Below are 13,292 nucleotides of genomic sequence, written 5' to 3'. Positions count from 1 at the left end.
TGTAAAAATGCAATTTTTAAGTCTATTAATGATTTCAGAACTCAGCAAATATTTGGCATTTTTACCTGAAAAAGCGGCAATCCTAACTACACCTGTCACCTCACTTTACATTCCTCCCTCCCTCGTCCTTCTATGTTCGTCTCGTCTTTCCCCCAACCAAATGCATGACCAGTTGTCATGGGAGGTAATTCCTGGAGTGTTCCAACGTTCCCTGCTGTGCATTGCCCTATGGGCAGGGATAAGTTCACACCCATTGTCGCATTACCCTGGTCAGTCCCTGTTATTTTGTAAATGCAGCAATTAGTGTTTGCAGGGCACACAAAGGGAAGCAGCTCCTGTGCTAAACATAAAGCGTCTTTGATGAAGGTCGAGTATTGTATTGCGCTGCCACATGCTTCAGTAGGGCAAGTGCAATACACTAAATAGGACTGGATGACCACCTGGCAGTCCCAGCCCATTTCACTCACCTAATGGAGAGGGGTTGGGGCGAAATCACTTTCAGCCAAATGGTCTTTGCGCATTTGATCAACAGTGCAGGGTCTGTCTAGACCCTGTCCTGTTAATCACAGCGTGATGTAAGCTCTCTCAACCCCATGCAGTCTGGGGACGTTCAAATGGACGCTGCTGGAATCTTCAGCAGCAACTCTGCAAAAGGCCACTGAGGGGCTCAGTGACTTACAAGTTTCTCGGGAGCCCCGCCCTAGAGGAGATGCCTGCCCTGCCGCTGATCAGGGTACCGGTACTCTCTCTGGCTAAAGAGAAGTGCCGGTACTGACAGCAAGAAAATTCGGAAGTGCTGGTACTCGGTACCGGTGAGTACCGGCCCATTTAAAGCACTGGTGTTACTTGCTTAAGAGTCATCCAGTGAAAGTAGAACTCCACTGCACTCTACTCTGCACACTACGCCACTTCACACTGCGTCATTGCACTCTGTTCTGCACCATTCCACTCTACACCACTTCACTCTATGCCTCTCGACTCTGCATCTCTATGCCAATGCACCCCACTCTACTCTCTATGCACCACTGCACTCTTGGCTATTCCACTCCATGCCACTTTAACCTGAAACCATGCACTCTATTCCACTGCATTCTACACCAATTCTCTGTACCATTACACTCCATGCTGGTGCACTCTATGCTATCCACTCTACGCCACTCTTATCTGCTCTACACAACTGCACTTTACCCTGCACCACTCCACTCTACGTCACGTCTCTCTACTCTGAAACAATCTACTCTGCTCCACTTTACACAGCTGCATTCTACGCTGCACCGCTCTACTGTACGGTACTGCACTCTGCTCTAATCACTGCAGAATATGGCAATGCACTCTACACCACTTCACTAAAAAACAATGTACTCTAAACCAGTCTACTCTGCTCCACTTCACTCTAAGACACTCTACTCTGCCAGACTGCACTCTCCACCACTGAACTCTGTGCTACTCTGCACTCTATGCCACTACACTCTACACTCTATCCTGCACCACTTTGCTCCACCCAGCGCCACTCCACCCTGCGCACCTCTACTCTACACCAATGCACTTTACACCACTTTATTCAAAACCAATGCATGCTAAGGCCCTACACTCTATGCAAATCTACTCTGCACCACTATTCTGTACGCAACTTCACTCTAGGCCACTCTACAACACTCCACTCTGACGCTCTACCCTGCCACTCCATTCTACGATGCTCTTCAAAACTCCCTCTACGCCACTCCATGCCACTATACACTACTCTTTTCTGCAATACCCTATTCCACTGTACGCCATTCCACGCTATGACCTTCTACTCAACACCCTGTATGCTGCACCATTCCACAACATTGTATTGTATTGCGATTGCATTTAAATAGCGCTCACTACCCCAGACGAGGTGTCAAATCACTTTTTCAGCGAGTAGCATGCTACTCTGGAACCCATATAGGATTAGTGGTGAATTAGTATAGTGAAAATATGAAAGTAATTTGAGTGATGGATATGTTGTTAGTCAGTTATTTGGATTGAGAGGGATAGTGGAGGGGTAGAGAAGGGAAAAGGGTTTGCATTTATATAGCGCTTGCTACCCCTGATGGGGGGCGGGGGGGGTTTAAGTGCTTTTTTCGGCGAGTAGCACGCTACTCCGGAACCCATAAAGGATTAGTGGTGAATTCGTATAGTGAAAAATAAAAGTAATGTAAGTGGTGGATATGTTAGTCAGTTATTTGGATTGCAAAGGATAGCGAAAGGGTAGAAGAGGTAAAAAGGTTTGTATTTGTATAGCACTTGCTACCCCAGATGAGGTGTTGTAGTGCTTTTTCGGCGAGTAGCATGCTACTCTGGAACCCATAAAGGATGAGTGGTGAATTATTATAGTGAAATATGAAATTAATTTGAGTGGTGGACATATTAGTCTGTTGCTTATATTGAAAAGGATAGTGGAGGGATAGAAGGGAAGGATTTAGATTTTTTTTGTTTTTTGTGGAGCTCATAGCAGTAGGATGAGGCTTGGAATGGGTGAAAGGCAGGTGGAGGGGGATGAGTAAAAAGGGAGGTGGAGGGGAAGAGTCAGAGGGAGGGTTTAAAAAGGCTTGTTTTGGGGGATCGGAATAGGTAAGATTGCCTGCCATGAGGAGACTTCAGTCTACTACACTAAGCTGCATCTACTTACAAATGTTATAAGCCTGTATTTATAATGTCTTTCTACTTTCTCGAACTAGGTTGAACAATCCTATACAGCGGTATTTTCCTATTAGAGGAGTACCTGGCACTACACATACCTCTCTAGGTGTAGGATAGGGACCTTCTAGGTCCTGAAGAAACGCCAAGAATCTGGTTGGACCAACAGGCGTGAAACATGTCGACTTCGCATATACACTAAGGCTAACTTGGCCCATTGAGCCCTAGCTATCTTGGCCCATTGAGCCCTCATTATATATCACTCCACGACACTCTACTCCACTCTATACATCACCACTTTTTTGCAACACTCTCCTCCCTCCACAACACTACGCTGCAACACTCCACGCTACTCAACTCTACACCATTTTTCAACTCTCTGCGCCACTCCATAACACCACACTCTGCTTCACGACACTCCACTCGACACTATGCTTTACGCCACTAGTGTTTAGATATGCTGAACAGCTGTCAAGCTGGCATACACCATGGCAAAAACATGTTGGCAATGCCAATAGCTCCTGCTTAGGCATGACCTGTTGGCTTGTGCAATGCCTTTTTTTTGTTTTTTTGTTTTTTCTTTAAATATTTTTTCAGGTGTAATTTAAGACCTGTTTAAAACCTGTTGAATAAATGGGTGATCTCCTTATGTATATTTGATGACGGCATTTTTTTTGTTATATTGCCTTCGTTGGTATACTGGAGAGCATATTGCTGCATTTAAAAGCAGATTGTGTCCAGCCAGTCAGGGCTCGCATCTGTTGAACAGCAGGGCTTGCTTAATTGTTTACTGATCCCATTAGCTCTCGTATGTTAAGTAAGCCTCCTAATCTCATTGGTCGCCAAATGCCTGTCTCCATTTGTATGACCGCAACATGCTACGTGCATGGCTAGGTTAATCTAATTCTTCCCAGACAGTCGCGTATTAGTTGTCTTATCGCAAGAATCCAACTTTTTGCTGGTGCTTTTTAGGTCTCGTCTAGCAACGCAGCGCATGCACTGCTCACTCCTAGCGAGATCTATTGTCGTCGCTTTTCTTGGGAAACGAGGGTGGAAGCTCCACCCACGCCTCTTACTGGCGCGCCTGTTAAATCCGTGCTTTCTATTGGGAGGGAAGCATGTTTGGTTCCCTCCCTGCCTTCGCTCGGCGTGCCTACCCGGACAAGGCATGTGCACGCGCCCAGACAGGACATATGCACGCGTATGTTGTAGGAGCACAGCGCGCTGCTTTGCTTTTATTCTGCAGAGGTCTTAGCAGGGCGCGCGCATGGCGCGCTTTCACTTTCTTTACTCCCCGCGTTTACTTTGTTACCTCTCCGCTTTCCTTTTTATTTACATAGCCTGTTTCTATTTATTTTTATGCCCTTCACCCTCTGCTACTTTTGTATTCTCACCGTTGTATAGACGCATAGTATGCACCTCCATGCGTCTGTGATCTGCCCACACCTGCTCTGAATGATCCACGAGTGGAAACTTCGCAGTAGACCGGGGCGTATAGGTGAGCTCCACGTGTGATCTTGTTTGACTTCAGTTATAACAAACAATATTTGTAAAAAAAAGAGCCATGGTAAAGGACGTGTGGTAAGGTTTGTGCCAGTGTAAAATTTCAGAATCATTTGTTTAAACGATATAGGTGGTCACTGATGTTTGAATTAAAGGCCAAGCAGCTACGATAAGACCATTCCGACCACACCTACAACCTTGCAGTGTTCAAGAGTAGGAATTTCAGCATTTCCCTGGCATCTTGTTCGGAGGGGATCCTTTAGCAACTTTTAACTCTTTGAATAAAATCCAACACTGAGGCTCGAACGGGGTTCGAACCCGTGATCTTCGGTTTACGAGACCGACGCCTTACCACTTGGCCAACGAGCTAGTGTACCGCACGCTGCGCAGGGGCGTAGAGCTGACAGACAGACAGACACCCCCTCCCTGCCCATTTGTTTATCACTGGTCGGGATCGGACTGGCAAGGCAGGCAATCGGACATGGGCTGATGGGCCTGTTGCCAAATCTAATTGGTGGGAAATTTTGTTTTGGTGGACTGAGCAGTCCAATCAGTCAGAGCCATCCCTGTCTTCACAAGTGCACAACTAACAAGCATTTACAATGCAATAGGTCTCGCATTTACACTAGTTTGAGCTATTGGCATTGTAAATGACAATACCTTTTATTTAAGTTTTGGTTTTTAAAACCTACATAAAAGGCATTGTCCTTTACAATGCCAATAGCTTAAAATCGCGTAAATGCGAGACCTAATGCATTGGAAATGCTTGTTCTACATGTACCCATCTTTTGTGTTCAGGTGACTATGCAGCATTAAACAGAAGGTATGTCGCAGGAAAAAAAATGATGAGTAGCTTAAGTTAGTCCTAAATTTATGCATGTTATAGTGCCCTATTTTTTACTTCAGATTTGGCGTCCGGCCACTCTCCCCATCTCAGCTGGACTGCAACACCGTATCCTTAATTTCCCCTATTCAGGCAACTGTGAACACTTATGGAGTTCTGAATTATCGTTTAGCTCTGCTTCTTTTAGCTGCTACCATCTTAAGACTTGTATCATTCACACAGCTGTATGTTCGAGAATTAGTCTACCCAACCAGTACTCTTATTTAGCAACTCTCCACACGGCAGTGGAGCATGTGTTAAGAAACCCCTCTTATTGACCCATGCTAATGGGGGAGGGCTATCAAGAACATATGTGTCGGCAAGGATTCCCAGCAGGACAGCATATTGGAGGGGACCTTAAAAATTCTGGACCTAACTCCTTGGTCCAGGTAGAGAGTGGTGTAACCAATTTAATTTTCTTTTTATAGGCAGTGGTATATAATCTGTTGATGGCTATTCAGAGGCAAGTGGCCAGAACGTCAAATGTTACTTTTCCTATTTCTTGATCTCCTTTCTGTTTTGCGCTCTGTAATTTGAGCTCTTGTTCACATGCTATGTGGTATTTTGATCTTTCTCTTATTTTCAGTCTCTTTTGCTCTTCTCCTCCGCTTGTGTTTGCTCACTCTTTTGCTCTCGCTCTTTGCTATGCCTTTTATTCAGACTAGAATTATCAGAGCCCATGGAGAAGTTCAGAAATGCTCAAAACAAGTAATGGCTGGTTCCCAAAATCGTTCTTTACTGTCCTAGAAGACTGTTAAAAAAGACAGTATGAATGGTAGCATTTTCTGAATGCTCGTCATTACTGGTTAACCCACATCGGCCATTGTTCTACTTGAATTGAAGTGGTCTTCCCTCCGTGGATGAACATGTCTCCAGCTCACTCCTGCCTGCTCTAAGCACTGATCCTCCTATTCTGCCGTTCCTGCTTTTATTGCTCAAGCCACAAAGTGGATAGATGTTAAACTTCTTCTCCTTAAACATACATCTCTTTGTCACGGAACACCATATGATATGATCTGCTGGTCTTGATTCCCTGTAGGTAGTTTGGTGAACCTCTTCTAGCATCTGCAAAATTCCCTCAACTACAGTTCAGCCTCAATCAGTCCGAACCACCATTATCGTTGACGTATTCCCTGCTGCCAATCTGCTGTTTAAATACCCTCCTTTTGGTAATCTAGAGGATACAGAGACCAGCAGTACCCGGCAGTTTGAGACTGGCAGTTCTCCATAAAGGAAGAGCACCTCCACCAAGCTGTGTGCTTCAAGAGAAATGTGTAGGAGTAAATAAAAATGACAGTCTGATCCCTTGAAAGGCAGTGGAGAATAATTCACACCTCTTGTAGGGCTGAACCTCATGTTGCCTTTCTAATAGAACCTGAACACCGTACTGTTTGGCCAACATTCCCTGGGATAGTTTTCATTCCTTCTTGATTGTGTTATTTCTTATCTTCTCTTTGTTTTTTTCAAACTTTTTTTTCTTTTTCTTCTTTTTATTTTGAGGGAATTTGAGCACGCTCAAATTAGGTACATTTAGTGTATTTGTGGTGTAATATAATGTTTGTGTCATTGTGAAATTGTAAATATGGTTTTTGTATGGTCCACTCAGTGTTTGGTTTGTTTTGATAATGATGTATTAATCAATTTTTCTTTACAGAAGTATGTTAAATACAAAAATAAAAATTAATTTCTAATTAATATTGTTTCAATCACCGAGTGTCACGTATAATTGCTGGAAATAATCTAGTGGATGATATCAGTATTGGCATTATTGTGGTGTTTCGCCTTTCTAATGTGGGCATTAAACGTCTGGTTCTTGGATTCGGCGAATAGAATAGCTATATATTTGACATGCAAAAGCCTCAAGACATTCATTTTACTGCAACCCTTGGTTCAACTCCTGTCTGGCCCCACCCCAGTGAATGTGCAACGACTTGCTCTTATACTTTCAGTTTAAAAACATCAGTATCAGATCCACCATCAAAGGGATGGAACCATCTTTTATGGCAGACCTTTGGGGGCTTCATGCCCAAGTAATGCTCTGTGAGCTCATCCAGTTATTTGAAATGGAATTGACGAAGACAGCAACCCGCTACGAGTGCTTTAGATACCCAAAGGTATGAATTCCTCTAACCTGTGAGTACAGTACCAGTGACCAATGCAGAATTGCAATTTCTTGCACCTTTTTATCACCATACTCGATGACTTACTTTGCGGAGCAGGTGTCTTCATCTCATATCTCCCAAATAGCACAAACCAGCTATATTTGGTTCATATCTTCAAGCTCTTGGCATGCACTTAGAAGCATGGCTTCGTTAGGGGCCCCCTCTTCAGTTCTGTGCCTCTGGCACTGTCCTCGAATAGCAAGTCTCCTCCACTTGGAGAAGTGCTAGCTCTTCTGTGCTATACCACCAAGAAACTGCCATCCTGCACACCAGTGAAGAACTGCTCTTCACTGAGACCAGAGCCATATGTGTGCAAGGATCCTATGTAGCCATTCTATAGCATTTTCATTGTAAATCTCTTACACTTCTGTAGCAGTGTTTTTATTTTTTGATTTTTAAATGGTGTCTGAACAGCGAAGTGAATTTACCCTTTGTCCTCACCACAGAGCGGTGTCAATAATTGTTTTTTATTTCTTATTTTTATTTTTTTTATTTTATTTTTATCTTTTTCAAACCCCTTTTTTAAATGACACTTTAGGCTTTATAATCCCAGCATCGAGCTATACATATTTGACCAATATTATTCCGAGCCCCTTTTGGCCCTGAATATCTACAGTGTATATAGCACTTTTTGTGGTAAAATTGAAAGTAGATCTTAGTCCACTGGACAGTCGGCCAAGATTCCCTGTTTAATAACAGGGGTGAGCAACGTAAAAGAAAAACCAAAGCTTTATAGGAGATTAGTAGGCTGACATGTTGAATTTGAGGTGATGCTCTCATGTTATTTTCTCGTTTTTCAGGTATAACATGGGTGCTTGTGTACCGGACAGAGAAGTACAAGAGGCTAAAAGCAGAAGTGGAAAAACAAAGCAAAAAATGTAAGTATGAAGAACAATTGGGGAATCACTTCTTGGTCTCGTTGGTGCTATTGTAGGTATCAATTTGATGGTGTAAACATGCTTTGATTCTGCCTACAAGGTGGGTTGAAATCCCTGATATCAGCTTCCTAGTTCCTAGCAAAGGATGGAGTTAGGAGGGCTATGACAGAATTGTGTTTGTGTGAAAGGACAAACCGCTAAATTAACTTTCAGTAATCCAGTTTGATTAACATTTGAGAGTCATGACCTCAAATTGATCCATGAAATGCCTTTGATGCATTTAATCACACAAATGTTAACTAGTTCAGCTTGGGGGAATCCTAGGGTTGCATTGGTGCCTACAAAGGTTTGGATGAAAATGCGCCAGCGGCTCACTACTAAATACTTGCCTATATTCCAGCACCGCTTGATTGCTCTTTGTGCTATTGTCTTTGTGGATGGACATATATAGCAGATACATTAGTTTGACACTGGGAAGTGTATAGCCTGTATGTAGCATAAGTGACTTTATTATTGTTGTCCTTAAGGTTATTGCACCGTAGCCACTCCATCTCTGAGGCCTTGGCATGCTAATCCCTATCTCTAGGAGAAAATGTGTTTAACTGTTTTTTTTTTAATTATCTTTGGATGTCCTGATTGCATCCACAGATGTGTGTGCATTGTGCCTTGAGGCCCCTGCATTGGTAGAATAATCACCTCACTCCTGATCGTTATGGATACTGTCTCCAGCCCTAATCCTTTTATCCACAAGTCATTGTTTTGAGGTAATTTAGTCTAATTAGTTCAATGTAGGAAGAGGAAGACCTCGGCAACCAGCATTAGAGGATCACACAGCTGTTCAGGACAGCAAAAATTGTCCATAATGACCTGGAAGTGGGTGGGGGCCCTTGTACGTAGGAGAAGGTGTAATGTTCAAACCTTGCATATTGTGCCCCGGGATCTAAGCTGAAAACCTGCTTGTACTTGCCTACCTTCCTCCACCTGTGGCATGCATGTTCTAGGCTAGGCGTTGCAAGCTGTTCAAGGAATGCAAACAGTGGCGATGCCAAGTTCTGGAAAGAGACTGAGATCCCAGGGTTGTTGGCAGGTCTTGCATGAACCTTGCTTCGCAGTACGTGCCAGAGAATGTGACTCGCGATTCGTGGTTGGAATACCCTGTTGTTGCTATTTAAAAAGTTTTAGACTGCACATTCTGTTAATAATTACACATATTAGAAGAGTTTAGTTGATCTTTGAGCAGAGGGTGTTTGTGATAAATTATGAGTTTGGGTGGGGAAGGTGTTTTTTTCTTTCTTTATACGTAAGGTTTTATGCAAACTTCTAAAGATACTTTGTGCACATGTCGTTGACATTTTCAAAAGGAAAGATCACGATGAGCACTTTGAATCACCCCAGTTTACTTTGTCCTCCAGTTATGTTGACTGTATGAGGTCGGGTTTGCCTCTCTGCTCCAGCATGGAACATGTAATGCAGTTGTTCTCTATTTGTTCTGTGTGGGTGCCACTTAGAGCAATTAGTGATGAGATTGAATGACAAATCTGGCCTGCTCCTAGTGGAATGTGTTCGGTAGAATTCATGTGTAGCTGTGATCTAGTGCTATAAAGCACTATGTTTTCCAAGATGAATGCAATCCATCTTTATTGTGTACAGCCTGGTACGTGACATCAGCTGCTCGGTGGTGCATGACGATCTTTTGGGCAAGGGGTGTGCTTTACTTCTAGTACACACAATGTAGGTGTGTATGCAGGGAGATGGCAGTGCTTGCCAGTTTAAGGGGCATCGTAAGGTGAAAAGGTGTAATCGTTAGAACGCATGGTGGTACATGTCACATGCACCTCCACATTATGCAGGAGTGTTGCAGGTGACGTTGCCATGCATGGAACGCTGAGATTCAACTTAGCAGTGACCTGCATGACTGAGGTGGAGCAGATCCCTTATGCACTTTAGGGCATTCCTTATAGGTAGATGCAGCTGCAGTTGTCGCAGGGCAAGGAGTAGGAAGTACATTGAGACGGGGTCTTTGGGGTGTGTGATACAGAACTCTTCACCAGGACTCCAGTACGAGAATCCAGTACAAGGCAATGGAATTTCAGTTATCTAGTACTTTCAGCTATAGGTCGGTGTCCTTGTTAAATCCTGTGCCTCCCACAGCACAGTCCTAATTAGTTTATCCTTTGGTGGAATATAGAAATGTATTCACAATGGCTGCAATGTCCCTTGGTGTACCCCCTTTCAGAACTTGTCTACAGTCCAGGAGAAATAAAGCTGAGAAACTGATTTTTCTGAACTAATTAGCCTATCCTTCGAGCAGGTCTACTCTGCCTCAGCATGACCATACGACCGAAGGTGTACAAATGCTATTTTTGTAAAGATCTACTGAAAACTGTGCATCTCAGCATAGCTTGTGAAGATTTTCGCTTTGACTCGCTCATATCAAAATAGTGACTATTAGGTCAATTTGTTTCATATATATTTGATTAACGCAAAAAATATTTTACTGTCAGCATTTTTTTTCTCCTGCGAAGTCATTGCATATACAAAAAATCAAACCTTTCAGACAATAATTCGTTTCATGTGGTTCTGCATAGAATTAGGGTGTAAATGTGTGGAGAATGCGAATGGCACACCATGGGTTATGTTTCGCTTGTCTGGGTTCTTCCAGAGCAAAGATTGTCCTGCATTGCATACAAAAAACTTTGAATCTTCATGAAAGGCAAAACTCAGCCACATTCCTTCCTATGTGTGGTAAGAGCTGTAGAAATTGCATAACAACTCTCGGAGAAGTACACAAAGAATTCCTCATCTGGACGGTTAAAGTCAGAAACGTGTTTTAACAGCTGCTGAAGGGAGTGTGCAGCCTTGTAAATACAGCTGCCAGGTGGATGTCTCCATACTTCTCTACTAGACATAGCTTGCGTCATTTGTAACAGCTTGTCCCCTTTGAGTAATAATTTCTTCATTTATCTGCAGACAAGGTCTGCAGTGGGAGACAGTGGTAGAAATGGTTCATTCTCTTTCATGCGATCAATATTTAAGGATTCCTCTTTGTCAATTAATTGTATTCCCCGGGAATTCAGAAGGCAACCTAAAACTGTCTATCTTGCCATAAATCTAGTGATAATTGGAGCAAACCGTAGTGCTGGTTAAGGAAAAGCCAAAATTGTGCTGCTCCGTGAATTTGGCGCCCTGGTCCTGAGACGCATCACACAGATGTCCCTTTTCCTCACATTCGTCACTGTTCGTTTTCATGATATGCAGCAATTGTTGCCACTTGCTAGTCCATCAGGAATCGTATGTGCTTGACCTTTTTCTTTCTCACTAAATGTTGTGTAAAAAACAACATACAGTGTCAGACTGACTTGTATGGCACCCAATAAAGAATCTAGGCCACTCAGAAGAGAGGCAGTACCTTTTTTAGGTCGAGAACGATCAGCACATGCGATGTTCTGCAAGGCATGCTGGGTTCGGGTATGGACTTGAAGATCCGCCCTTTTTCCGCCCATCTTTTCAATTTGCTCCTCTTGCTGTCCTTTCTAAATCGTTGCTTTTGATTCATGAATAGGCTTAGTAGTGCCTCCTTAGTACCGCCATATTTGCATTTGTAACCTCTGGACTGGATTTTTTACTTGTGTTACACAGTGTTTTATCTACAGTTTGTGAGCACTATTTTCTTTAATGATTTTTCCATATTCCACCCACGACGTGCATTCCTACAACGCAGCACGCCCACCTGCTTTTATATGTTTATTAGTAATGGCGGACACTCTGTTTTAACTTTAGCGGTCGTGCTTTTTTATTTTATTTGCGTACAGCATCCACGCTTGGAACCTTTTATGTTTGAATATTTTGGTGAAAGCACCCCATACCGTGCTTTCACTTCAATGGTGGCCCTGCCCCTTTCTTTAGACGCTGCTGCCATATTCAGCTTGCAGCGAGCTGCGTCTGAAGAAAGGGGCGCGGCCGCTAAGAAAATGAAAGCACGACATGGGCGCTGTTACAAAAAGAAAATTGTGAACTTCACAAATATATATTATTTTTTTTAAGCACCCATGCTGTGCTTCGTTTTCATGGGGGATGCGACCCTTTCTTTAGACGCAGCTCACCGTATTTTTCATTAATTTGCACGTACTGCAGCAGTATGGCCCCGGCAGCTGTCCTCTTTCTCCTCATGGCCTCATGTGGTTGGCAGAGCCCTCTCAGGCCGGGCAGCACGAGGACTTTGTACATGTGGATGAAGTTACGAAAGTGCACCCATGGGCTGTCCTTGGATTAGTGCAGATTTACGGCTTTCATGAATTCACAAGAATTTATAGAAGTCGGTCACGAAATCGTACTCCTAGTATATATTTGTGAACTGCATTTTACCACAAAGAAATATGCATGTGTAGATCTGCACATGCGAAAATCTGTTGAGAGATAACAAGTTCTCATTCCCAGCAACCACTTTTTTCCCCCAACCCTGGAAGAAGTTTTTCTTCTGCCCTTGTCAAGAGTATATTTCCATTTCTGTAGGGGAAAATATTAGAGACAAGCCGCAAACCCATAAAACATGGAACTTGGTAGGTTTGCACGGACTCAAAAGGGCATTTCAACCATGGAAAACTATTGCTTACCAGTACCTCTAGCCCCAGTATGTAGATCTGCGGAAAGGTGGCAAAATAAGGGAATTGCTAGTATTCAAACCCTACTTTGGTATGAGGTCTGGCATAATCAGGGAGGCTAGTGTCAGAGCACTTCTGTAACGAGATTGCTGCAAGAATTTGGTGCAGCACTACTTGGCATCAAAGGGGCAACTGGATTTTGTTACATAAGTATATTTGGAAAGCCATCTGTCCCATGGGCAAGTAGATATTTTATTAAATTCCACACCCCTGAGGCGGAGAGAGCATTTTGAAAGCCTGTCTGCGCCTACTACGTGTGGTGTCGGTGAACTGACGTAAGATGACCTGGCTTTCTGGGTGCCCACAGCGGTCATACCATGTGTTGTGTAAGAGTGCGCTGTGTAGTACGTGTGGAATACTAGTGTTTGGTTCAGTGTAATCATAAGTGACATGTGAGAGGTCCCTATGCAAGTGGGGTGCAAATGTTGGGGTGGACTCCATTTGACTAGTCAGCTCTTTGGCAATGTATGAATGCGGCCGTTCCTACAGTAAACCGAGGCTATGCAATTGTACAACTGTACATAACTTATTGAACATTATAGGT

General features: G+C 43.4%; 1 protein-coding gene and 1 non-coding gene across 2 annotated transcripts in view; one reads left to right on the top strand and one right to left on the bottom strand.

Annotated features, from left to right (window-relative positions):
- Positions 1 to 13,292, top strand: part of TMCO1 (transmembrane and coiled-coil domains 1) — a 121,610-nt gene that overhangs the window by 1,245 nt on the left and 107,073 nt on the right. The window contains exon 2 of the mRNA XM_085601539.1: positions 8,010 to 8,087. Coding sequence (XP_085457665.1) covers positions 8,010 to 8,087 — 78 coding nt within the window. The remainder of the gene's footprint in view (positions 1 to 8,009; positions 8,088 to 13,292) is intronic.
- On the bottom strand, positions 4,462 to 4,533 carry TRNAT-CGU (transfer RNA threonine (anticodon CGU)). Its single transcript has one exon. It is a non-coding gene; the product is annotated as a tRNA-Thr (tRNA).

Source organism: Triturus cristatus, chromosome 4_2, assembly GCF_964204655.1.
Source record: "Triturus cristatus chromosome 4_2, aTriCri1.1, whole genome shotgun sequence".
Classification (NCBI taxonomy): Eukaryota; Metazoa; Chordata; class Amphibia; order Caudata; family Salamandridae; genus Triturus; species Triturus cristatus.
The sequence above is the reverse complement of the archived record's forward strand: the minus strand, read 5'-3'. Positions and strand labels throughout refer to the sequence as shown.